Genomic DNA, 27,190 nt, shown 5'->3' on the forward strand with positions numbered 1-27,190 from the left:
GAAAATTATAAAATCCAGGCATATTATTCCACTGGGAGACATTCCCATTATAATGTTTGATTTATTGGCTACTTAGCAGAATTTTATAGAAATCTACTTTAAAAGAAACCTGACTCCCACCTAAACTTTGCCAACTGTTTGGATAAACTTTGTATTTTTATCCATGTTTTGAGAATCTGTTATATTACTGTATTTCTTTAATTTTACTAATCCGGCACATTTGTGCAAAATGCTAAATTGGAGGGCAAGTGATGAATAGATCTGATTTGAGGGTATTTACATTCCAACAGATTGGAACAATCAGAAAAATCAACTTGAGTAATAGCATTATTAAAAGATGATTGCTCTACTGAATCTGCTTTTTAATGGGTTTATGACACAAAGTCCCATAAGATCTATGGATACTCAACAATCTGTATACATAAAGAATTAAATCTCTCATATGTATGAAGTTTTCTTTTAATTTTATTTGAAATACCCAGTCAGTTATTAAATTACTTAATTCCTTGTTTATGAATTCACTAATTATTTGCTATTATCTGGTGCCCTGCTTTTGGTGCTTTTTTCCCTCATCATACATATTGGATTATTGCCTACCACTCTGTTCTACCAGAGACCTTTCTAATATGGTCAGTGACCTTTCTAATATGCATATCTAATTAGGTGACCCTCAGTTGCCTGTAGAATAGAGTTAAGGCTGTTTACACCTTGGCGTAGATCTGCCTTTATCTGTCAGGCTTTGTCTTCCACCACACTTTTTCCCCCCTTCTTCCTCTCAGCACACCCTCCAGTCATACTAAGTAACATTTATGTCCAGTATTTCAGCTTTTAATTTCACATCTTTGAATTTTTTTTTGAAAATTATAATTTCACCTTTTATTTTAGATACAGGGGTACATGTACAGGTTTGTTACATGGGTATACTGTGTGCTCCTCAGGTTTAGGGTACCGATGATTTCATCACTCAGGTGGTGAGGACAGTACCCAATAGGTAGTTTTTTAGCCCTTTCCCCCTCCTTCTCTGCCCAATGTCTATGACTCCCATCTTTTTTTTTTTTTTTTTTTTAATTGAGACGAAGTCTCACTATATTGCCCGTGCCGGTCTTGAACTCCTGAACTCAAGCAGTCCTCTTGCCTTGGCCTCCCAGAGTGCTGGAATTACAGGCATGAGCCACCACACCTGGCATTGGCTCCCATCTTTATGTCCATGTGTACTCAGTGTTTAGTTCCCACTTGTAAGTGTGAACATATTGTATTTGGTTTTCTGTTCCTGTGTTAATTTCGCTTGGGATAATGGCCTCCAGCTGCCTCCATGTTGCTGCAAAGGGCATTATTTCATTCTTTTTAATGGCTGCATAGTATTCCATGGTGTATGTATACTATATTTTCTTTATCCAGTCCATTGTTTATGGACACCGAGGTTGATTCCATGTCTGTTGTGAATAGTGCTGTGATGAACATACAAGGGCATGTGTCTTTTCTTTTTCTCTGTGTGTATTTATTTATTTATTTAATTTTATTTTTTTGAGACAGAGTCTTGCTCTGTCACCCAGGCTGGAGTGCGGTGGCACAATCTCGGCTCATTGCAACCGCCACTTCCTGGGTTCAAGCGCTTCTCCTGCCTCAGCCTCCCGAGTAGCCGGGATTACAGGCATGCACCACCATGCTCGGCTAATTTCATTTGTATTTTTAGTAGAGACGGGGTTTCTCCATGTTGGTCAGGCTGATCTCGAACTCCCGACCTCAGGTGATCCACCCGCCTTGGCCTCCCAGAGTGCTGGGATTACAGGCGTGAGCCACTGCGTCCGGCGTGTGTATTTATTTTTAAGCAGGCATATTATGTTCAAAGAATGCATGTGTCTTTTTGGTAGAACGATTTATTTCCTTTGGTTATATACCCAGTCATGTAATTGCTGGGTCAGATGGTAGCTCTGTTATATGTATATTTTTTTAGTTTTTTATTTTTTTTTGAGACTGAGTCTCACTCTGTTGCCCAGGTTGGAGTGCAGTGGCATGATCTTGGCTCAGTGCAACCTCCACCTTCTGGGCTCAAGCCATTCTCCTGCCTTAGATACCCGAGTAGCTGGGATTACAGGTGCCTGCCACCATGCCTGTCTAATTTTTGGATTTTTAGTAGAGACGAGGTTTCACCATGTTAGCCAGGCTGGTCTCAAACTCCTGACCTCAAGTGATCTGCCTGCCTCAGCTTTCCAAAATGCTGGGATTGTAGGTGTGAGCCACTGTACCTGGCTGGTAACTCTGTTTTAAGTTTAGAAATCTCCAAACTGCTTTCCATAGTGGTTGAATTAATTTACATTCCAACCAACAGTATATAAGCATTCTCTTTTCTCTGCAGGCTTGCCAGCCTCTGTTGTTTTTTTACTTTTTAATAAAAGCCATTTAATTAGGTCCCACTTGTCAATTTTTGTTTTTGTTGCAGTTGCTTTTGGGGACGGAGCCAAAAATTCTTAGCCAAGGCCAGTGTCAAGAAAGGTATTTCCTAGGTTTTCTTCTAGATTTTTATAGTTTGAGGTCTTACATTTGAATCTTTATAATCCATCTTGAGTTGATTTTTATATATGGTGAAAGGTAGAGGTCCAGTTTCATTCTTTTGCATATGGCTAGCCAGTTATCCCAGCACCATTTATTGAATAGAGAGTCCTTTTCCTATTGCTTGTTTTTGTTGACTTTGTCAAAAATCAGATGGTTGTAGATGTGGGGCTTTATTTCTCTGTTCTCTATTCTGTCCCATTGGTCTGTCTGTTTTTGTACCCAATACCATGCTGTTTTGGTTACTGTAGCCTTCCGTATAGTTTGAAGTCGGGTAGTGTGAATATACTGTGATCTAATAGGCTTTTATTCCTGGGACGTAAGGGTGGTTCAACATATGCAAATCAATAAATGTGATTCACCACATTGACAGAATTAAAAGCAAAAATCATCGGATCATCTCAATAGAGGCAGAAAAAGCTTTCTGTAAAATCCAGCATCCCTTCATAATAAAAACCTTCAACAGACTAGGCATCAAAGGAACATAACTGAAAATAATGAGTTATCTATGATAAACCCATAGCCAACATTGTACTGAACAGGCAAAAGCTGAAACTATTCTCCTTGAGAACAGGAGCAAGACAAGAATGCTCACTCACACCACTCTTATTCTGGAAGTCCTAGCCAGAGCAGTCAGGCAAGAGAATAAATAAAAGGTATTCAAATAGGAAAAAAGAAGTCAAACTGTCTCTCTTTGCTGATGATACATTCTATATGTGGAAAACCCTGAAGTTTCTCCCAAAGACTCCAAGAACTGATAAATGACTTCAGTAATGTTTCAGGACACAAAATAAATGTGCAAAAATGAGTAGTATTTCTAAACAGCAGTGATGTTCAAGCTGAAAGTCAAATCAAGAACATAATCCCGTTTACAACAGCCACACAGACAAAACAAAATACTTAAAAATATAGCTAACCAAGGAGGTGAAAGACCTCTACAAGGAGAACCACAAAACACTTCTGAAAGAAATCAGAAAACCAGGCGCGGTGGCTCATGTCTGTAATCCCAGCACTTTGGGAGGCCAAGGTGGGTGGATCACCGGAGGTCAGGAGTTCCGAGACCAGCCTGGCCAACATGGTGAAACCCCATCTCTACTAAAAATACAAAAACTAGCCAGGCGTGGTGGCGGGCCCCTGTAATCCCAGCTACTAGGGAGGCTGAGGCAGGAGAATCGCTTGAACCCAGGAGGTGGAGGTTGCAGTGATTTGCGATCTTGCCATTGCCCTCCACCCCGGACGACAAGAGCAAAACTCTGTCTCAAAACAAAAAAAAGTATTTTACTTTGGTCCTTGATTTATGTGACACACCTAGGTTAAGGAAGAACAAACATGTTTGTAGGCAAGAGAGTCTCATTTTTGTAATTCATCATCAACATATGAAATGTTAAAATTAATATTTAAAAAGTATTAGCTTTAGAGAGTCAATAAGGCAAGCAAATATATAGACTTGTTTGTAAAGCAAGAAAATATTTACTTTCTTTTTTTCCCTTTGAATTTACTTACTGCAAGGTAGGGTTTGTGTGTAGCCTAGAGTTTGAACTTTCATTTCAAGGAATGAAATGAAACAAGATGGCTCTTGTTTCTTGATTTTTGCCTGTTTTTTGAGCCTAAGTTAGTGTTCTCAAATGGGGAAAAGATGAGGAAGGAGAGGGTAGGTGTAGACTAACTTTACCCATGTTACAGTGCTTTGGAATAGAAGCATAGCACTGCTTCTCTGAGTATTTCCTGCTTCCCCCCAGGCATTTGAGTACCTGGGATATTATCACTTTAGTTATTCCCCTTCCCCCAATAATTAATTCCAATTCTTTTAATGGCAGTGGTGGTAACTTTAAGACTTTAGGAGTTTCTAGGATCTTATTTCTATGTGTGGTTTTGTTTTTTGTTTAGAAAGAATGTGCTTTTCTTTTTTGTTTAGGGTGAAAAATACTAATTTTTTTTCTGGTGCTATGCCTGACACATATTGGGAATTCAATAAATGTTTATAGAATGCATTTGTAATAATTTCACTTCATGGTTCAACCCCCCCCTCCAGACTCTACTCTCCCCAAACAGTCCCGTAATAAGAGTGAGCCCTTACTTTCATGAAAGAAAATTCAAAATTGGTATGTGGCTGAACAAAGGTAAGTGAGTCAACATAATCACTCAGAAGCACCATACAGTGTGTTCCCCAACACAATTAAGAGGAGACAGGACCTGGGAGCTGCCGAGAAGTACAGAGGCTTCCATCTCAAGGGCCTTCAGTTACAAGCGGATGTCCTTAATGTATTTTCAGTATTTCACAAAGCCTGATGGAAGGTTTATATTTGCTATGATTAAGCTGAAGTAGGCTAAGGTGTCAGATTTCTTACTGGAGTAATACCCAGACTGGGTGACAGAGTGAGACCCTGTCTCAAAAAAAGAAAAAGAAATTGTCATTTAATAAGAAGAGGATCACTATGAATGAAACAAATTTAAACGGGGAGCTAGGAGGTCAGTTTAGGATATGAAAAGTTTGAGATGGCTGTTGATTTCCTAAGTAGTGATATTGAATAGGCTATGTGCTCTAGATGTCTGGAGTTAGGAGAGAGGTATAAGTTGGAGATAGAAAATGGGGCATTACTATTTTTTTGAGACGGGGTCTCACTCCATTACCCAGGCTGGAGTGCAGTGGCACAATCTTGACTCACTACAATCTCCATCCCCCAGGTTCAAGCAGTTCTCGTGTGTCAGCCACCTGAATAGCCGGAATTACAGGTGCATGCCACCACACCCGGCTAATTTTTGTATTTTTAGTAGAGATGGGCTTTCCCCATGTTGGCCAGGCTGGTCTTGAACTCCTGAGCTCAAGTTATCCACCTGCCTCTGCCTTCTGAAGTGCTGGCATTACAGGTGTGTGAGCCACCGTGCCTGGCCACATGGGGCGTTATTAGCATATTAATAACATTGATGCCATGATTAGCCATATGGATAATGTTTAAAGCCGTAAGACTAGATGTATTACTTTGTTTTCACACTTTATAAAGAACTTCCCTGAGACTGGGTCATTTATAAAGGAAAGAGGTTTAATTGACTCACAGTTTTGTATGGCTGGGGAGGTGTCAGGAAATTTACAATCATGGCAGAAAGTGAAGGGGAAGCAAGCACCTTCTTCACAAGGCGCTTCACAGAAAAGAGGAGGGAGAAAGAGAAGAGCAGGGAGAGGAGAGAAAGAGGGGCGAGAGGAGAGGAGGAGGAGAGAGGAGAGGAGAGGAGGGGTTGTTGTTCTTGCATGGCTTAAGAAGGAGTAGGATCTGGTGGGTGAGTAGCGACTGGTTTTAGATAGGAGTAAGAATAATTTGGACTTAGTAACAGAATGAAAGGAAGACTATGGGCACAGATGCAGCTTGATATGTAGAGGTGGTGGTGAGAGCTTAATTTTTTTTTTAATGAGAAAACTTGCATTTGCATTTTCAGAAATAGTTTAGTAGAATACTGTCTTCAAAGCATGTTGTGGAGTGGAGTTGAAAGTTAAAGTGGCCCTTGGAAATCTGAAAAAATAATTTGAGGGCTGGGCACAGTGGCTCATGCCTGTAATCCCAGCACTTTGGGAGGCCAAGGCGGGTGGATCACCTGAGGTCATGACCTCAAGACCAGCCTGGCCAACCTGGTGAAACCCCGTCTCTACTAAAAATACAAAAATTAGCTGGGTGTGGTGGCAGGCGCCTGTAATCCCAGCTACTCAGGAGGCTGAGGCAGGAGAATCACTTGAACCTGGAAGGTGGAGGTTGCAGTGAGCTGAGATCACGCCATTGTACTCCAGTCTGGGCGACAGAGCAAGACTGCATCTCAAAAAAAAAAATTTGATTCTCATCTTATAGAATATCTGAATATACTTATTGCATAATTTGTATGTCAATTAAGAAAGAATAATATATTTTATAATTGATTCAAGAAATGAAAAATTTCAGTGAAAATTTCCAATTCTTTTGATTGTCTCTCTGATTCTCAGGGAGTCATTTAAATGCAATACTAACCGGAAGACAAAATTAACTGCCTGTAAAAAGCATGTTTACCTTTTAAAAATATTTCTTTGGCTGGGCATGGTGGCTCGTGCCTGTAATCCCAGCATTTTGGGAGGCCGAGGTAGGCGGATCATCTGAGGTCAGGAGTTTCAGTCCAGCCTGGCCAACATGGTGAAATCCTGTCTCTACTAAAAATACAAAAACTAGCTGGGCGTGGTTGGGAGGCTGAGTCAGGAGAATTGCTTGAACCCAGGAGGCGAAGGTTGCAGTGAGCCGAGACTGCGCCACTGGACTCTAGTCTGGGTGACAGAGCGAGACTCAGTATCAAAAAAAAAAATTTTTTTTTTTTTTTAATGAGACTGAGTCTCGCTCTGTCACCCAGGCTGGAGTGTAGTGGCGTGATCATGACTCACTAGCCTCAACATCCCAGGCTGAAGTGATCCTTCCACTTCAGCCTCCCACCACGCCAGCTGGGACCACAGGCATGCACCACTTCACCCAGCTAGTTTTTGTATTTTTTGTAGAGACGGGGATCTCACTTTGTTGCCCAGGCTGGTCTTGAACTCTCGGGCTCAAGCAATCTCTCCAGCTTGGCCTCTCAAAGTTCTGGGATTACAGGCATGAGCCACTGCACCTGGTGGAAAAAACTCTTAAACCTAGCACAAATTACAAAACTAGGTAACTTCTGGGTATATCATTGGATAATAAACAAGATTAGTCACAGCATATGGAATATTTAAATCACCTGGGATGAATATCTTGCTATTATATTCTGATACTTTAATATCTGTGAAAGAAATTTTGAGTAGGTAAACTGGGATGTTTAGTCTCTTAAAAATACAGGGCTTTTTCTGAAAAAGTCTACTTTTTGTCCATATTGTAATAAAGATTGCATATATTATATGAATTATGTCTAAATCCAAATCTGTTTTGTGATGGTAATTTACGCAGGTATTTATATTTGAAATATAGTTTATGATTTCTTCTCTGAAAATCTGTAAGAAAATCATATAATCAGTTCTCACAATTCAGATTGTATAGTATTTATAGTAATTTTCCTGGTATCAGTTCCAAATCATGTATTTTAAAATATTTCATAGTAAGCTTATTAATGACATACTTGCTTTTTTTTTTATCCTCTTTTTTTGTTAGCACATTAATCTTAACTATACCAGTTAAGTTAGTGGTGGTGTTCACTGTTTTAAGAATCAAGTGATAGCAGACTTAGCTTTAAGCATTGATTGCTACATTGGAGTTTCTTAGGTTATACTTGGAAGTCACTTTGTGAAAAGGTCATACATCAGGACCAGGGCCGTAATCAACTAGACTTTCAGAAGGGGTGTCATAGCTGGAATAGACATTTGTCTTATTTTGAAAAACAATTGATCTGCGTATTTTGTCATCAGTATCTCAGCCTAAAGCAGTGCCTGGTACATAGCAGGTGCTCAGTAAATATTCATTGAAAAAAAATCAAAATTACTTCTTAATTAAATTGTGGTAGTTAATTTTTAGATATTGTTAACGTTCAGATATTTTCTTCTTTGTCCTGAGTTTGGACTTAGTGATGGGTCTTTTCTTTCCATTGTTAATAAAAGTTTATTGCTGATAAAACCAAGATATTCACAATAAGTTCAGTACTTATGTTCAATTAATACTATATCATAGCAATAAAAAAACCAAAATTTTGTACAACTAGCTGAAGACTAACTTGGATATATTTTCTAGGGAGGCTTTTTCTTTTTGTTTTTTGTTTTTGATTTGTGACACAGGATCTTGCTCTGTCACCCAGGCTGGAGTGCAGTGGCGCGATCATGGCTCACTGCAGCCTTGGCCACCTGAGCTGAAGCTATTCTTCCACCTCAGCCTCTTAAGTAGCTGTGACTACAGGTGTGTACTGTCATGCCTGACTAATGTTCATGCTTTTGGTAGAGACAAGGTCCCACTATGTTGCCCAGGGTGGCTTTGAACTCTTGGACTCAAGCAATCCTCCCGCCTTGGGCCTTTTCAAGGTAATTTACTGACTAAAGGGAACCCTGCTGAAATGTTTTTGAGAATGATTCAATTCCTGAACTTTGGTTTGGGAACCGAAATGCTTGATAAAAGATTGTGCTAGGTACACACAAAACTTACTAGCCACAGCCAACTGTTAACCTTGTGCCCCATTTTCTCACAGTATCTGGATACCAGGGAAGCTAATAGCCTTAGGATACACTGATAGAGGTGAGAGGAGTTGCCGGTTTAAAACTTGTATGCCAAAGGTGCACATAACATTGTTTTGATCAGCAAGGCCAGGGCTTGGCCAGATGAAAGAGTAATCTTTTTAAAAGGCAAACTTGATAGATCTACCCCACCCCTTCATACTCCCCTCCACTGGAATTTAAGATCCCTGAGGGCAGGGATTTTGCCAATTCTGTTTACTCTTCTATTCTAATTGATTGTTTTCCTATTAGCTAGAAGGCTCCCTGACGCCAGATACCTTGTCTCTTTTTGCTCACCTTTATACCCCCAACACCTGGCAGTATGTGGTACATGGTAGGTGGCTAAATAAATAATAGTTAACAGAATAAATGACTCTGTAAGGCAGTCTTGGAAGGATTCTGTTTGCCATATGCTTTCTCCTTTTTGGTATCTTCTTCTAGCACTTACAGCCAAAACCCAAATTACTTTTAGTTGGTACTTAATATCTAATACCCTAACATATATATATACACACATATATGCGCATATATATATACATACATACACACATATGTATACATATATACACATATATACACATATATACACATACGTACACATATATACACATATACACACACATATATATACACATATATATATACACATATATATATATATATATATATATATTTTTTTTTTTTTTTTTTTTTGAGACAGAGTCTCACTCTGTCAACCCAGGCTGGAGTGCGGTGGCATGATCTTAGCTCACTGCAACCTCTGCCTCCTTGGTTCAAGTGATTCTCGTGCCTCAGCCTCCCAAGTAGCTGGGATTACAGGTGCAGCCAGAATGCCTGGCTAATTTTTGTATTTTTAGGAGCAATGGGGTTTCACCGTGTTAGCCAGGCTGGTCTCGAACTCCTGACCTCAAGTGATTCACCTGCCTCGGCCTCCCAAAGTGTTGGGATTACAGGTGCGAGCCACGGTGCCCGGCCTTAACCTAACTATATTTTTAAAAGGGTAACTTTTGAAAATAATGGTGACATGGCAGGCAATGGCTCATGTTTTGTGATATGAATCTGCCTATTCTGCCTGTAGTATTTAATACATAGATGTTATTTGAGTTATCATTGGAGATGCAGATAAAAGAGAATATAGTGGTGTATGTTTTTGTTAGTCTCGCCTGCAATAAGTTTGCTCCCCAGGGAGCTCCTGGTGATATACTTTTAACCTTTTGACACAGAAAAAATGAAAAATTAGTGTAGTAGCTTTGAAAAGCCACGATTCCCTTCTGTGGATTACATGGTGCTTCTGTGGATTACTTCTACACATTACTATAGTGTTTACATTAAAAATACATTATCAATTGTCAATTAAGTACTAAAAGTAAGATAATTTTCAGCTGATGATGGGGAATTATCTCTCTTAGGATAACTGTAAGAATTTCCAAGATTTAAAATTTCCTTAACCCCAATAATTCTTACTATTTTTTTCTTTTAGTATTTGTGCAAAGTATATGTAGTTAGAAAGTTAGAATGTGTTTAAGACTTCTAGTACAATAGCACTGGGAATTGAGACTGTCTTAAAAATTTCCCTTATAGTGAGTGAGTGTCTTTTTAAGTACTCTTCATATGCAAACATGTTTAGTTAGAATGAATATTGACCACATGGATTTTCTGAAAAATTTTTCTGGGAACAGATATTAACATATCTGAAAGAATTTTGTCATCTTTGGTGGGGTGAATAAATCAGACTTCGTTAATGAAGGATAACTTGTATTTAAATATTTAGGATTCTAAAAACAATTAAATGAAGACATTAAAAAAAGAGGTTTATTCTAGTGAAAACCTTGCACTAGATACAAAGTAATACTTAATTTAAGCCTGGGCAACATGGCAAAACCTCTTCTCTACTAAAAATACAAAAAAATTAGCTGGATGTGGTGGCACATGCTTGTAGTTCCCAGCCATTTGGGAGGCTGAGGCATGAGAATTGCTTGAACCTGGGAGGCAGAGGTTGCAGTGAGCTGAGATCATGCCACTGCACTCCAGCCTGGGCAACAGAGCAAGACTCTGTCTCAAAAAAAAAAAAAAAATTAATAGAAGGGGGAAGTGAGTGTCCATGGCTTCTTCCAGGCAGAAGTACATCATCATCACATAGAATAAGACATGTTCAGATTGTTGGGAACAAGTGCCCCAAAATCTGGCCATAAACTGGCACCAAAACTGGCCATAAACAAAATCTCTGCAGCACTGTGACATGTTCATGGTGGCCATAACGCCCATGCTGGAAGGTTGTGGGTTTACTGGAATGAGGGCAAGGAACACCTGGCCCGCCCAGGGTGGAAAACTGCTTAAAGACATTCTTAAGCCACAAACAATAGCATGAGTGAGCTGTGCCTTAAGGACATGTTCCTGCTGCAGATAACTAGCCAGACCCACCCCTTTATTTAGGCCCATCCGATACTTTTAGTTAATCTAATGTCTGTAGAAACAATGCTAATGACTGGCTTGCTGTTAATAAATACGTGGGTAAATGTCTGTTTGGGGCTCTCAGCTCTGAAGGCTGTGAGACCCTTGATTTCCCACTTCACACCTCTATATTTCTGTGTGTGTGTGTCTTTAATTCCTCTAGTGCCACTGGGTTAGGGTCTCCTGACAGAGCTGGTCTCAGCACAGATAAAAAACTGAACTGGGCCACAGTCATTTGGGCAGTGACTGTCTTTGATGACAGTGCTCAGCGTGGCTGTCTCTTGGATCATATTGTTCCAATCTGGACTGGGAGTTTGCCTCTGTATAGAGTTCTAGGTTAGAATTAATTTTCCTCCAGAATTTTAAAAACATTGTTTTATTTACTTACTGCTTTGAGTGCTGTTGAAGCCATTGTGATTAATGATCCTTAGAAGGACCTGTTCTTTTTTCTTCTTTTCTCACTAATCTCTCTGGAAATATGTAGCACATTTTATTTATTTCTGATGTTCTGAAAATTGACAGTGGTGTCTCTGTGTGTCTGTTTTCTAGTACATTGTTGAGGACTCCATGGAAATTTTGACTAGACTCTAGAAAATCATGTCTTTTGGTTCTGTTATATTTTCTTTGGATATTTCAAAGCCTTCTTCCTCTCTCTTTGGGGAGTGGGCATGTGGAGGGATTTTTTTTCCTGGTATTTTGATGCTGGATTATTTTTACTAGTCTCATATTCACATTTTATTTTCCTTTTTCTCTTTTCCCCCTATTTTCTATTGTTACAGGAAAGGGGTCCTGATCCAGACCCCAAGAGAGAGGGTTCTTGGATCTCACGCAAGAAAGAATTTCGGACAAGTCCATAAAGTGAAACGAAGTTTATTTAGAAAGTAAAGGAATAAAGAATAGCTCCTCCACAGACAGAGCAGCCCCAAAGGCTGCTGGCTGCCCATTTTTATGTTTATTTCTTGATTATACTACCAGAGATCTCTCTTGTTGCCATCTTGGTTTTGATGGGTTTTAGCCAGCTTCTTTACTGCAGCCCGTTTTATCAGCAGGGTCTTTATGACCTGTGTCTTCTGCTGACCTCCTCTCTCATCCTGTGACTTAGAATGCCTTAAATGTCTAAAAACCAGTAGGTTTTAGCCTTATTTTACCCACTTCCTATTCAAGATGGAGTTGCTCTGGTTCACATGCCTCTGATGCTCTTCCATTTTATCTTAACTCTGAAAGGTTGCCTCGTCTTTATCTTCTATAGCTTCTAGTGAATATTTCATTTCTATTATTATGTTGTTAAAGAAAAATTATTCTAACACTTGTTAAAACAGCAAGGAATACTTTATTCAAGGACTCTTGTGGTAGGGGTGGTATTAGTCTGCTAGAAGTGTAGACTGCTCAGGCTGCCATAATAAAATACCACAAACATTTGTATTCTGACACAGAAATTTAGTTTTTTCACAGTTTTGTAACCTGGATATCTGACGTCAGTGTGTCACCGTGGTTGGGTTCTGATAAGAGCACTTTTCCTGGCTTATAGATGGCTGCCTTTTCTCTGTGTGTTCACTTGGCCTTTCCATGGTGCATGTACTCGGACAGAGATCTATTTCTCTCTCTTCCTCTTATTATATGGCCACCAATCCTATCTGATTAGAACCCTACCCTTCTGACCTCATTTAATCTTAATTACCTCCTGAAAGCCCTGTCTCCAAATACAGAGACATTGAGGGTTAAGGCTTAAACATATTAATTTGGGGGGAACAAAATTCAGTCCATAGCAGTACTTTCAGTTCATATCAAGGGGTATTGCAGTAGTGGGGAGAGATGGGCCTCAACTCCTGAATATGGCAGAGACAGCTGGGGATTGTGAACCCAGAATATCTGAGACAGGTCTCAACCAATTTAGAAAGTTTATTTTGAAACCGATTTAGAAAGGTTAAGGATGCACCTGTGACACAGCCACAGTAGGTTCTGAGGACATGTACCCAAGGTGGTCAGGGCACAACTTGGTTTTATATATTTTAGGTAGACATGAGACATCAATTAATTTCTGTAAGATGTACATTGGTTTCGTCTGGAAAGGTGGGTAAACTCAAGGCAGGGGGAGGGGACTTCCAAATCATAGGTAGATAAGAGACAAACTATTGCATTCTTTTGAGTCTCTGATTAGCCTTTCACAGAATACACAATTTACACGTGAGAGGAGGGTAGAGGAAATAATCTTATGCCCTAGTCTGGCTTAGTGAAACAATATGGCAGAAGAAGCAATGAGATATGCATTTGTCTCACATGAGCCTCAGCGGGATGACTGAGTTCTGGCTGTCCTTCATCCACAAGGAATTTCCATGTGGGCAAATTGTGAGGGAGGCATGTAACTTTTTAAAAAATGTTTGTAGCTATCTTATTTAGGAATAAAATGGGAGGCAGGCCTGCCTGACATAGTCCCCAGCTTGACTTTTTCCTTGGCTTAGTGATGTTGGGGTTCCGAGATTTTTTTCCTTTCACAGGATTTACAGCCAAGGAACAGAGCGAGTGGATCAGTGGATGGAAAATTATTCATGGAGACATCAAGGGCATGGAAAGTCTTGCCATACTGACTTAACAGGATTTTTGCTGAAGGCAGGTCAAGGACTTAGAGTGTTAATGGAAAAAGCAAACTGTAAAATATTTAAAGAGGTTTATTCGGAGCCAATATGAATGACTATGGCCCGATGAACAGTCTCAAGAAGTCCTGAGAAAGTGTGTGTGAGGTGGTTGGGTTATAATTTGGTTTTATACATTTTAGGAAGGCAGGAATTACAGGTGAAGACATAATACATGGAAGGCATATATTGATTCTGTCTCTGCCTGAAAACTGGGAAATCTCGAAGTTGGGGGATGGCGGAATGGGGAGCTTATGGGTCATAGGTGGATTCAAAGATTTTCTGATTGGCCGTTGAAAGAGTTAAGCTTTGTCTAAAGACTGGAAGTCAGTAGAAAGAAATGCTCGAGGTAAGATAAGGGGGATGTCAGCCGGGCGTGCTGGCTGAGGCTTGTAATCCCAGCACTTTGGGAGGCCGAGCCAGGTGGATCACTTGAGGTCAGGAGTTCAAGACCAGTCTGGCTAACATGATGAAACCTTGTCTCTACTAAAAAAAAAAAAAAAAAAAAAGCAAAAATTAGCTGGGCGTTGTGGCAGGTGCCTGTAGTCCTAGCTCCTGTAGAGGCTGAGGCAGGAGAATTGCTTGAACCCTGGAGGTGGAGGTTTCAGTGAGCCCAGATTGCCCCATTGCCCTCCAGCTTGGGCAACAAAGTGAGACTCTGTCTCAAAAAAGAAAAAAAAAAAAAAAGATCCATAGATGTTGAGGTTCTTGTTATGTAGAGAAGCTTCATAGGTAGCAGGCTACAGAGAGAATGATGGTAAATGTCTCTTTTCAGACCTTAAAAGATGTCAGACTTAGGTAATCTCGCCTAGATCCATCCTGGAAATGCCTGGCTGCATTAATTACTATGAAATTCTCTACAGATGCAAATTTCCTCCACAAAAGACAGCTTTGCAGGGCCATTTCAAAATATGTCAAAGAAATATATTGTGGGGTAAAATATTTGATTCTCTTCAGGGTCTGATATCTGGCATGTGATGCTGTACCAGAGTCAGGTTGAAATGTGTCTTATTGCTGCAAAGAATCTGTTTTGTCAGTCTTATGATCTCTATTTTAATGTTATTATTGATCACTTGTGCCTAAATTCCAAAAGGGAGGGGGGTATAATGAGGCATGTCTGACCTCCCTTCCTGTCTTGGCTGGGAATTCAGTTTTTCAAGTTCCTCTGGGTTTCCCCCATCCAAGAGGGATCCCCATTCAGTTGGTTAGGGGCTTAGGATTTTATTTTTGGTTTATGACATGAAAGGTGGGGGATGGGAACTGGATCAAGTGTCAGGGGTCGGGGAGTCTATCTAAATTGATTTAGCAGGATTCTTGCTAAAACTGGGCTGTGCAGGCCTGTCAAGAGATAGAATGGAGTTAAGGCCAAGGTTGAGGCCTAGTTGAGGAGAGTCCTCAGAGGAACCTAATTAAAGTTGGTTGGTCAAGGAGAGAGTCTCGGCCAGGTGCAGTGGCTTATGCCTGTAATCCCGGTTACTCAGAAAGCTGAGGTGGGAGGATTGCCTGAGCCCAGGAGTTCGAGGCTGCAGTGTCCTATTATTGTGCCATTGCACTCCAGCCTGGGCGAAAAAGTGAGACCCTATCTCCTAAGCAGTGTTTTTTTTTTTTTTTTTTTTTTTTTTTTTTTTGGCATACCCATAATTGTTTTTGGTGTTTCTCATTTCAGAGTCTTCTCCAGAGAACAGGCTCTAGACTTCTCTTGGTGGGGGTGGTGGAGATTGGGGTAGGGGGGCAGTTTTTCCATCAATATGGAGTTTGTGTGGTTGGTGTGAGGAAATCTCTCTCAGAAAACTTTCACCTAGTTTTCCTTATTTTAGATTTCTTTTCACCCTTGTTCTGGAACCTTGTACTGAATTTCTTGTATCTTTTGAGGATTCTGTAGTATAATTTGGGTTGGTTTTCATATTTTCGAATTCATGCCTTGGAATTCAGCTCTCTTGTGGTTGCTGTTGGTTGTCTCTCAACCATTTGCTTTCCAAATTAGAAAATGCTTCTGTTTTCTCCTTTTTGCCTCTCTCCATCCTCATGGGCTGATGTATTTGTAAAGAATCCCTGTACTGTAGATATAGGGCTTTGATGAAGGAGCAGTGTTAGCTGTGTGCCTTTAAATTTGTTACCTTAACTGGGAAGTCATAGTTAACAGTTGAAAATAGGAAAGTAGTTCGAAGTTTAATTTGCCATTCTTTTTTGGACTTTGGGAGTTTTGCTTTGCTGTGATTTTTCTTTTCTTTTTTTTCACTGTCACAAATTTTACACACAGTGATTTCAGGTAATTTTTCCTAAATGATCCCTCCTGTCTATTCTGTAATTTCTGTTTGTATTTAAAATTACCACAAATATTGTCTTGAAACTGACTGGTGGCTTCAAACAAGGGATATAGTGGGGAAGGAAAAGGGAAAGGGGGAGGGGTATGACTAGTATCTTTTGGGTGCCAGTAGAACAGTGATCTCAGTTTTATGTCACTTAATCCGCACAGCAGTTCTGAAAGGTAAGTGATATCCCACCATATGGATAAGGACAAAGATAAAAATCGAAGAGGTTAAATAACTTACTTAAGAGCTTGTCAGAAAGTGGTGGAGCTGAGTTTCAAGCCTAGGTTTTTTTTTTTTGTTTTTTGTTTTTCCGGAGACAAGGTCTTACTCTGTCTCCCAGGCTGGAGTGCAGTGGCACAATGATAGCTTACTGCAACTTTGAACTCCTGGATTCAAGTCATCCTCCTGCCTCAGCCTCCTGAGTAGCCAGAACTACAGGGCAATGCCATCATTCCTGGCTAATGTTTAAAATTTTTGATTTTTGTAGAGGTGGAGTCTTGCTGTGTTGTTCAGGCTGGTCTTAAGCTCCTAGGATCAAGTGATCCTCCCACTTCGGCTTCTCAAAGTGCTTTTTTAAAAAATTAAATTTTTGTGTGTGTGTGTTGATACATAGTAGGTGTGTATATTATGGGGTACATGAGATATTTTGATACAGGCGTACAGTGTGCCATAATCACATTGGGGTAAATGAAGTACCCAGCAACTCAAGGATTTATTCTTTCTTTGTACCACAACGATCCACGTATACTATTTTAGTTATTTTTAAATGACAGTAAGTTACTATTGTGTGTAGTCACCCTCTTGTGCTATCAAGTACTAGATTTTATTAATTCTAACTATATTTTTGTACCCATTAACCATCCCTACTCCGCACCCCACTACCTTCCCAGGTATCATTCTACTCCCTATCTTCATGAGTTCAATTGTTTCAGTTTTTTTTTTAGCTCCCACAGATACGTGAGAATATGTGAAGTTTTCCTTTCTCTGTCTGATGTGTTTCATTTAATGTAATGACCTCCAGTTCCATCCATGTTGTTGTAAATGACAGGATCTTTCTTTTTCATGGCTGAATAATACTCCACTGTATATATGCACCATGTTGTCTTTATCCATTCTTCTGTTCATAGGCACTTGGGTTGCTTCCAGATCTTGGCTATTGAGTATAGTGCTGCAGTAAAAATGGGAGTGCAGTTATCTCTTCAATACACTGATTCCTTTCTCTTGAGTATGTTCCTAGCAGTGGGATTGCTGGATCGTATGGTCATTATATTTTTAGTTTTTTAAGGAACCTGCAAACTATTCTCCATAGCAGTTATATTAAATGGTTTTACAATTATAGTTTTAGAATATTCTGTGTACTTACTATTACCAGTGAGTTTTGTACCTTCAGATGATTTCTTCTTGTTCATTAAGCCCTTTTCTTTTGGATTGATGCCGCCTGGGAGGCAGGGCCTGGAATCAAGAACCTTAGAAATCTATCTGCTGCTGTATTCTGAAGCTGAGCTGGCACCCAAGCCACAGATCAAGTTCTTCCCACTCTTTTCTCCTCTTTCCTCAAGCAAAGAGTCTCTCTGCATGGCCACCACCATCCCAAGCCCATGGCAAGTACAGCCTGGCTACTGCCGATGTTCACTCAAGGCCCAAGAGTTCTTCAGTCAGTTTGTGGTGGATGCTGCCAGTGCTGAATCTCCCGCTTTAGAACAGTGGGCTCCCCTTTGGCCCAGGGCACATCCAGAAATGCCATCCAAGAGTCAAGGCCGGGGATCAGGGACCCCAGGAGCCCGCTTGGTGCTCGTTAACCCACTCTGGCTGAGCTGGTACCCAGGCTGCCAGACAAAGTCCCCCTTACTCTTCCCTTTCCTTTCCTCAGTCAGAGGCAGTCTCTCCCCATGGTCACCACAGCTGGGAATGTGCTGGGTCATACCTGAAGCCAGCATAGCTCTCAGTCTCACCTGTGACCCGTGGTGAGTATTGCCTGGCTACCACTGCTGACTGTTCAGGCCCCAGGGGCTCTTTAGTCAGCAGGTGATGAATTCTGCTGGGATTGGGTTCTTCCCTCCAAATCAGTGAGTTATCTTCTGCCTAGGATGTGTTTAGAAATGCCCAGGAGCTAGGGCCTGGAATGGGGGCCTCAGGACCTGCCCTGTTCTCTATTCTACTGGGACTGAGTTGGTTGGTATCCAGGTTGCAAGACAAAGTCCCCTTTACCCTTCCCTCTTTGCCTCTCAAATGGAGGGAAGGAGTCTTTAATAGAGCTGTGAGTTGCACTCCTGGCCGCCCAGCTGGTGTTCTCACTAGGTGACATGCTCCCCAAACCCAGTGGCTCTGAGCCTATCATAGCACCAGGACTTGCCCAGAAAATGCAGTGCTTGTGGTCTAGACTGCTTTTCAAGTTTATTTAGGACCCCAGAACAATTTAGCCTGCAGTGGGTCTTGCTGAGATGAACTATTTGCCTCTGGCTAGGGCTTCTGTAAATGCTCTGTTTGTGATCTCTCCCTCCCACAAGCCTGTAGATTCTCTCACCACACCACCATTGCTGCTGCCAAGGGGTGGGGAGAGAGAGGGTGGTGCTGAGAGTTGAAGACTGGTTTTGCTCCCCTCTCCAGTGCCTCTTTCTTTGATGTGATGTTAAAACCAGGCACTGGTTTTAACTGGTACATTGCTCACCTGATTTTTTGTTCTTATGAAGATGCTTTTTTTGGGTGGATAGTTGTTCAATTTGGTGTTCCTGAAGGGGAAGTGATTGCTGGAGGCTTCTATTAAGCCATCTTGCTCTGTCTCCTTACCCTAAAGTGTTTTGATTACAAGTGTGAGCCACCGTTCCTGGCTGAGCGTAGGATTTGAAGATATTTCAGGATGAGCACAGTGGCTCACGCCTGTAATCCCAGCACTTTGTATGGTTGAGGCAGGTTGATTGCATGAGCCCAGGAGTTCGAGACCTGCCTGGGCAACACAGTGAGACCCTGTATATAAAAAAATAAAAATTACAAAAATTAGCTGCATGCACCTATGGTCCCAGCTACTTGGGAGGCTGAAATAGGAGAATGTCTTGAATGTGGGAGGTCAAGGTTGCAGTGAGCCATGATTGCATCACTGTACCACTGCACTATGGCCTGGGTGATAGAAAGACCCAGTTTCAAAAAAAAAAAAAGATATTTCAATTCTTCTAAGTCTACACCTGCTTTTACTCTTCCAAAACTGTGTGAACAATTTATTCATTTACCAGTGAATATTGAGTTGCTTACTGTGTGCTGGGCCTTAGGGACGCAGAGAGGAATAGTCCAAGTCCTGATGAAACAGAAATGAAATGATTAGATTTACCTTTTGGTAGGATTACCAGTGATATGTGTGAAGTGGCACGAGTAGAAGCAGGCAGCTGAGTTAATTACAGAAGTCCTGGTAAAAGATGATGTTCATTTGAACTAGGACGGTAGAGGAGATGCAGAGAAGGAGTTGGATTTGTGATGCCTATTGGAGGTAAAGCTGACAACATTAAGGAAGTGATGTGAATTTGGAAGGAGCTCAAGGGATTGGGGATGATTTCGGGTTTGATTTGAAGGAGTGCTGTTAGTGCCTTCACTGATATAAGGAAGAGCAAGCTGGAGTGGTAGACCATGGCAATAATAACATAATAATTATGTTACACCTATTAGATACGTTCATGAAGAGGTGTCCAGTAGACAAGTTAAACATCTGAGAACTCAGTGGAGGTTTCGGCTAGAGCAACAACTTTGAGCATCACTCATACATAAATGGTATTTAAAGCCATGGGACTAGATATGATTAGGGAAAGAGTATAGATGTATGTGTGGTAATATAAGTCTGAAGTAGTGGTATTGATTCACTTCTATGAAGACTCCTCATCTAATTTGTCAACTTGGAATTGTACATAAACCTGATAGCGTTTGCTGGATAGGGAAAGCAACTCACTTTGTAGCCACTGCATAGACGACATCAACCAACAAGCAAGTTGCAAACATGCCAATAGTTAGCCGCTTTTGAATGAACTGTATGCCAAACGTCCTTGACTTTCATGAAACTACACCTGAGAGCATCCACATGAGGATCCACATTTGAGAATGCCACACAAAAGGAGGATTATGGCACATGAATCAGCTTTTCTTTTGAAATATAGATAAGTAGTGAAAAAATAAGTGCCTGTCAAGATGACATCTGGGATCATTCACCAGATGATCCATTGTTACATTTTAGTCTCATAGCATCCAGGCTCATTAAAACAAAATATTTTGCATGTCACGGATTGTTTTGGCTACTCTTTTAGAGACAGATATGAATGTTAAATCTCAGAATGCTAAGTATGAAAGAAACCATACAGGGATAATGGAAAAATTAGGTTAGAATTCACCTTAGGCAAAAACTGTAAACAATCCAAATGTTCATCAACAGAGCAATAGGTGAACAATTGTGGTATAGTCATTCATTGGACTAGTACGCACAACAAGGTTAAATATGTTGAAAGCAAAAACAGTTTGTTGAATGAAAGAAGACAGACACGAAAGAATACATACTGTATGATGTCACTTATATGAAGTTCAGGAATAGGCAGAAACTAACAGAACAGTAGGAATGCCCATGGGGAATGGTTACTGACCAAAAGGAGTCATGAGACAACTGTTTTGTTTTAGAAACAGGGTCTTGTTCTGTCACCCAGAATGGATTGCAGTGATACAGTCATAGCTCACTGTAGCCTCAAGCAGTCCTCCTGCCTCGGCCTCTCAAAGTGTTGGCATTCTAGGTGTGAGCTACCACTCGTGACCTTGATTGGAGTGTTTCATAAATGGCTATATCCATTTGTCCATATTCATCAACTTGTATACTTAGACTTGTACATTTCAGTGTATGTCAGTTTTACCTCAGTGGAAAATAAGAAAACAACAAAAATGGCATACTGAGTACTTCCGTGAGGATGAGCTTCGGGAGCACATCAGTCCATTCTCAGAGAGTGAGGGAAAGTTTCCCAGAGATAATAATCTCTCTTTTTATCCTTTTACTTCCACAGTTGATTTATTTTTTTCAACTCTTAGCTACCTCCCCACAATAATATCTATTCCTATGACTATTTAATTTATTGTGCAAATGCAGAATACTTTAGGTAGCAAAAAGGAGTGCTGTTATAAATTACACTCAACTGGTAAAAACTATCATTGTTTGCTTCTGTTCTAGTCAGAGGGTTGTACTCTACTGCAGTCATACCTGAAGGAAGGCAGTAGTAGAGCAAGTGTACCTGAGGGTGGAACAACCTCTGCTTGGCCTCATCTAAAAGTAGATAAAGGGGGCCGGGTGCGGTGGCTCACGCCTGTAATCCCAGCACTTTGGGAGGCCGAGGCAGGCGGATCACAAGGTCAGGAGATCGAGACCATCCTGGCTAACACGGTGAAACCCCATCTCTACTAAAAATACAAAAAATTAGCTGGGTGTGGTGGCAGATGCCTGTAATCCCAGCTACTCGGGAGGCTGAGGCAGGAGAATGGCGTGATCCTGGGAGGCGGAGCTTGCAGTGAGCCAGGATTGTGCCACTGCACTCCAGCCTGGGTGAGAGAGTGAGATTCCGTATCAAAAAAAAAAAAAAAAAAAAAAAAAAAAAAAAAGTAGATAAAGGGGGCAGAGTTCAGCAAGAGGCAAGGGAGGAGGTGGGGATTTTATGTGGCATGGGTAGATGTGTTTGTTAGTTGGGACTTCCATGTGAACTTTTGAAAAAGATACATTATTTGTTTTATATATATTTCGAAACTGATTCATGTTGCTGTATTTGTTCCTTTGAAACAGGTGACAGTGGATAGTGGAAACAGGAGATCGTGGATCCTCCTTCAAAAATGGAGGATGGAAAGCCCGTTTGGGCGCCACACCCTACAGATGGATTTCAGATGGGCAATATTGTGGATATTGGCCCCGACAGCTTAACAATTGAACCCTTGAATCAGAAAGGCAAGGTGAGTTTCTCAGAAAGATGTTGAAATATGATTTCTTTCAAAAATAGGTGTTTTTTTTTCACAAGAGTAAGGTCTGTCTTCTTAATGAAGTAGAGATTTGGGAAAGCATATTTCTGGTAAGTGAGTCTGTTTTCTCCTGACTTCTTTGATTAAATCAGAGGTATGTGCCCTAGGGAAAAAATGGTGCCCTATGATAAAATCAGATGGAAATTTAGTGAGCCTTTCATTCTTTGTTTTTTTCACATCCCTTTGATCATCCAGTTCTTAGCCTTTCATTCTTAAGAACTAGCTGTATGATAAAATCTAAACAATAATGACATTTTAATTTCTTGTGCCACATTACTAAAGTTATTAGTGTGTCTGTGATCATCATGTCACAAAGTAAAAATATGAAAAGTGAATGTGGGGATATCAGGTTTTGCTTTTTTGCCTTAGCTTCATTATAAAGTCTTTTTTTAAAGTTTTTTGTTCACTTAAAATTATTGCTATCATTTTTGTAATAGATGCTTTAATTCTGTACACATGGTATTTATTTCTTTGTATGCTTAGACATAAACTAGACAGCATTACAAAATGAAAGTCTGAGGGAAAAGTGACTAGGAGTTGTGACTCGTTTACAGAGAAGGCATACCTTCTCTGTAACCTGTTTCAGTCTTCATGGAGACTGATACAGTCTGTTTTTGTGGAACTTCACTCCATTCTCAGAGAGTGAGGGGAAGTTTTCCAGAGGAAATAATCTGTTTTTATTCTTTTTGTTCCACAATTGGTTTATTTTTCAACTCTTAGCCCTCTTAGCACAGTAATATCTTACTCCCATGATAGATGTCCACAATTTTTAGTTTAATGAGTATGCCTGTTAAACAGTTCTTCTGACTAAATTAAATTTTGTAGGTGTCATTTCTGTTTACTTTAGACTGAAAATGTTCATGAATAATTTATATTCTATGATACATGGCTAACTAATGCCATATGACTACCATCCTTCTGGGAACCTTAGAAAAACAAGGTGGATCTCTCATGAGGTCTTTTCACAGAGAAAACTATTCTGTTACTGTAAACAACCCAGGGACTGAAATGCATAATGTATAATGTGCCATGTTAGAGGAGGCCAGTTAAAGATACCCTCAGGAAAGGAAAGACAAAGTGTTTCTGGTTTTTCCTCTTATTAACAGGTGCCTATTTGTACTTAAAATTCAGTACATGTTAAAAAAAAAAAGCTCAGTTACTTTACATATTTGAAGGCTTTTGATTTTTGTTTAACATGTTTTATAAGCACAGTAAATCAGAAGACCAAAATGAAATTGAGAGTGTATTTCCTAGGTGTTTATATATAGTTGTTATGTATATTTTGTTGTATTCACAGGTGACAAAACAATTCACTTCAATTATAGAAGAAACTTGATTTAAGGGGATACACTTTTTCATATTTTAAATATTTTAATATGCTTTATTTACACTGTGCCTTATTAATATTATTCAGGTACATATGTAGAACCAATAAAAACTGTTTACATTAGGGAGTGATATAAATTTCATGGATCTGTAGATAATTCTGTGAACTAAAGTGTACGTTTTTTCCACAAAGATTTTTTTGAGGATTAACAAGTTCTCAGAGATTACCTTTAATCTTAATTTTCCTCCCTACTTTCTGATCAGGATCTTAATAAACATACTGCTGTAATAACCAGACAGTTAAAAAGATCCTTAAGAGAAGTAATCTTTTGCTTAGCTCATTCATTGCCTAGAGATCATCAGCTTCAAAATAATAAGGAATTAAGTACATAAAGGGGTGGACTGGTCATGCACACCTTTGTGCAGTGTGTGCACAGTGGAAGTACAGTGGAAGTGTAGATGAGGGAGTGAGGAACATGTCTTGATAGCAATGGCTTTTCAAGGTTTTTGTTTGTGACCCATAGTAAAATAGATTTCACATTGCATTAGGTATATGTATTATGTATGTGTGTGAATTTATAAGAAATAAATTATACATTTCAACAACTGTGTGTGTAGTGTTTGTGTGTGTTTACTTATAAATGAAACAGTTGATCAAAAGAAACATTCTTAGCACATGCTATGCATTTTGATAATTTCTAATAACTTTTATTCTTTTAAAAATGCTGTTTTAGGCTAGCTGCAGTGGCTCATGCCTGTAATCCTAGAACTTTGGGAGTCCAAGGAGGGAGGATTGCTTGAGCTCAGGAATTTGAGACTAGCCTGGGCAACATAGTGAGACCTCATCTCTACAAAAAATTTAAAAAATTAGCTGGGTGTGGTGGTACATGCCTGTTTTAGCTACTCTGGTGGCTGAAGTGCACTTACGCCAGCAGGTCAAGGCTGCAGTGAGTGGTGATTGTGCCACTGCACTCTAGCCTGGGTGACAGAGTGAGATCCTGTCTCAAAAAAAAAAGAAAGCTATTTTAATCCACTAAATTGGTTTCATATTCTGTATTTGCAGCAGTGGTAAGAAGCTGCTCTGAAGCCTTGTAGGCTGAAGCCCTAAATTTATGGCATAGAAGGGTCTGCATTTTCTTTTCCCTGTCTGCTTTCCTGGTCTTATGTTTTGTCAACCAAGTCTCCCCTTCATACTCTTACTCTTGTGTGCCTCTTTCTCCTTCTCTTCTGCAAGTATTAAGTCCTTACCATACCCCAGGTGATGTTATGTGCTTTGTGTCATTGCTAACATTGCTCCTGCCTGGAGTGCCACTATCCATACCCGCTCTTTATTTTATTTATTTATTTTTGAGTTGGAGTTTTGCTATTGTCGCCCAGGCTGGAGTGCAGTGGCGTAATCTTGGCTCACTGCAACCTCTGCCTCCCGGGTTCGGGCGATTCTCCTGCCTCAGCCTCCCGAGTAGCTGGGATTACAGGTGCCCACCACCATGTCTGGCTAATTTGTTGTATTTTTAGTAGAGATGGGGTTTCATCATGTTGGCCAGGTTTTTCTCAAACTCCTGACCTCAGGTGATCCACCTGCCTGGGGCTCCCAAAGTACAGGGACTACAGGTGTGAGCCACACCGCACCTGGCCAATCTCCATATCCTTTTGCTTAGAAAATACTTATTTTTCTTTTAAGACTCTGATTGAGGTCACTTTGTTTATGAAGTTTTTCTACAGATACCCAATCTCTCCCTCCCCCCAATTCAGTAGAATTGACTGTTGACTACTTTTTCCTTTGAGGAGTGGTATAAATTCTTAGCTTTCCTTTAATCTTTGTTGGAGATAATTGTTTACTTTGTCTCTCCCTCCCTACTAGACTATGTAATCTTCTCAAGTGCAGGGGCTATTTTATTCTGTCATTAGAGCTTGATGCTCTGTATTTGACTTGTGGTAGGTGTTTAATGCTGAGTGATCAAGATATGTTTTTAGCAGAAAAAAGCCTCCTTCCTCTAAGAGAAAACAATTAATGAAACATTTTAAGGAGAGAGGAAGATGGGGCTGGTGATAATTTAAGGAATAAAGAAGGAGGGAGAGAAAACACCTTTCAGGACTCCTTACTGGCCTTTTAGCCTGCTCTTAACTTTCTCATTCCAGCAACTCTTTGTCATTGGCCTCCCCTCATCCCCACTCCCCTCATCATCTAACTTCTTGGAACCTTTTTAATTTGACATGGCTCCTACCAGGCAGAGCTAAACTCTGAAGTCTGGGGAGCCCGTAACCCTCTTGCCATGGCTGTGAAAGTTGGGCACATACATATATGACATTAGCAGTTATTTCTGAATGCATTTTCCTATAGAATCATTATTATAAATTGTGGCTTGTTTTATAGTACCATTAATATACTTAATGCACATTATGGGTTAATTTTGCTTTTGTGGCCTGTCCTACAAACTTCTCCACATTTATAACATTAACAACATGTGTACTGGGTTCCAAGTAATTAACTTCCAGAGTTTCTATGGCATAACAATTTTCTACATTGGGTGTGACTTAGAATTGAGGTAGTCCCAGCAGCGTGGATTTTACTCTTTATAGTTGTAGCTTTACACACACACACACACACACACACACACACACACACACACCCCTATAAATATTATTTTAAAATAATTGAACCATTTTTCCCTGCAGTTTTCTTTGATACAATTAGAAACTTCAGCCACAAGAGTAATTGTAATTGTTTGAGAAGTACTGTATCAGCTTATAAATAACTGTGAGAATGGCGTGGATTAAAATTTAATTCTCTTTGGATGTCATTTGAGATCATTTGTTCTCTCTTATGAGATGTTATCTTAATTCTGCAGTGTTACTATAGCATTTAAGTGATAAAATAAATATAAGTATTCATGGATACTTGTAATTTTACAGACGAAATATTTTTTGGTATTTTTTATATTTCTGACAGATTTTTGTACAGGAGTTTGTGTCAAATATATTTTACTGAAACAATAGCTATTAATATAACCCTCTGGTTACATCTGATTGAATGTTATTTTTTTCTGTCTTTTTTTTTTTTTGAGATGGAATTTTTTTCTGTCTTTTTTTTTTTTTTTTTGAGATGGAATTTCACTCTTGTCTTCCAGGCTGGAGTGCAATGGCATGATCTCGGCTCACTGCATCCTCCACCTCCTGGGTTCAAGGGATTCTCCTGCCTCAGCCTCCCCAGTAGCTGAGATTACAGGGGTGCTGCATCACGCCTGGCTAATTTTTGTATTTTTAGTAGAGACGGAGTTCTACCATGTTGGCCAGGCTAGTTTCAAACTCCTGACTTCAGATGATCCACCCGCCTCGGCCTCCCAAAGTGTTGGGATTATAGGCATGAGCCACTGTGCCCGGTTACTTTTTCCTTTTTTAAAACACTGAAATTGCTATATCTACCACATTAACATTTTATTTAAAAAAATTTGTTAAATAGCATATGTATGTAAATTTAATATTAATATACCTCTTTTTTGTCCTTCTTTAGGTGTTAGAGCCTAGGATACTTACTTACTGATTTTTATTGTTGATTTCATGTCCACAGTAATAGTAGATAATATTTTTGAGTAAAGTTATTGTTCTGTTTTGGGGTTAATGACTTGTTAAATAGTAGGATCTGTATTATATTTTAATAAAGAGCATATTGTTGTCACTGTTACAGTGTATGCAACCAATTAAGCCCTTCTATTGTTCTTACTATT

The 27,190-nt window shown here is 39.9% G+C and overlaps 1 protein-coding gene across 10 annotated transcripts in view; it reads left to right on the plus strand.

The window, feature by feature from the left end:
* Window positions 1-27,190, plus strand: part of MYO6 (myosin VI) — a 166,246-nt gene that overhangs the window by 45,104 nt on the left and 93,952 nt on the right. For all 10 annotated transcript variants that reach the window (XM_031012144.3, XM_031012145.3, XM_019029274.4 and 7 more), the window contains one exon: window positions 21,910-22,073. In XM_031012144.3, the coding sequence (XP_030868004.1) occupies window positions 21,957-22,073 (117 nt within the window). In that variant the 5' untranslated portion in view covers window positions 21,910-21,956. The remainder of the gene's footprint in view (window positions 1-21,909; window positions 22,074-27,190) is intronic.

Source organism: Gorilla gorilla, chromosome 5 (assembly GCF_029281585.2).
Source record: "Gorilla gorilla gorilla isolate KB3781 chromosome 5, NHGRI_mGorGor1-v2.1_pri, whole genome shotgun sequence".
NCBI classification, from domain to species: Eukaryota; Metazoa; Chordata; class Mammalia; order Primates; family Hominidae; genus Gorilla; species Gorilla gorilla.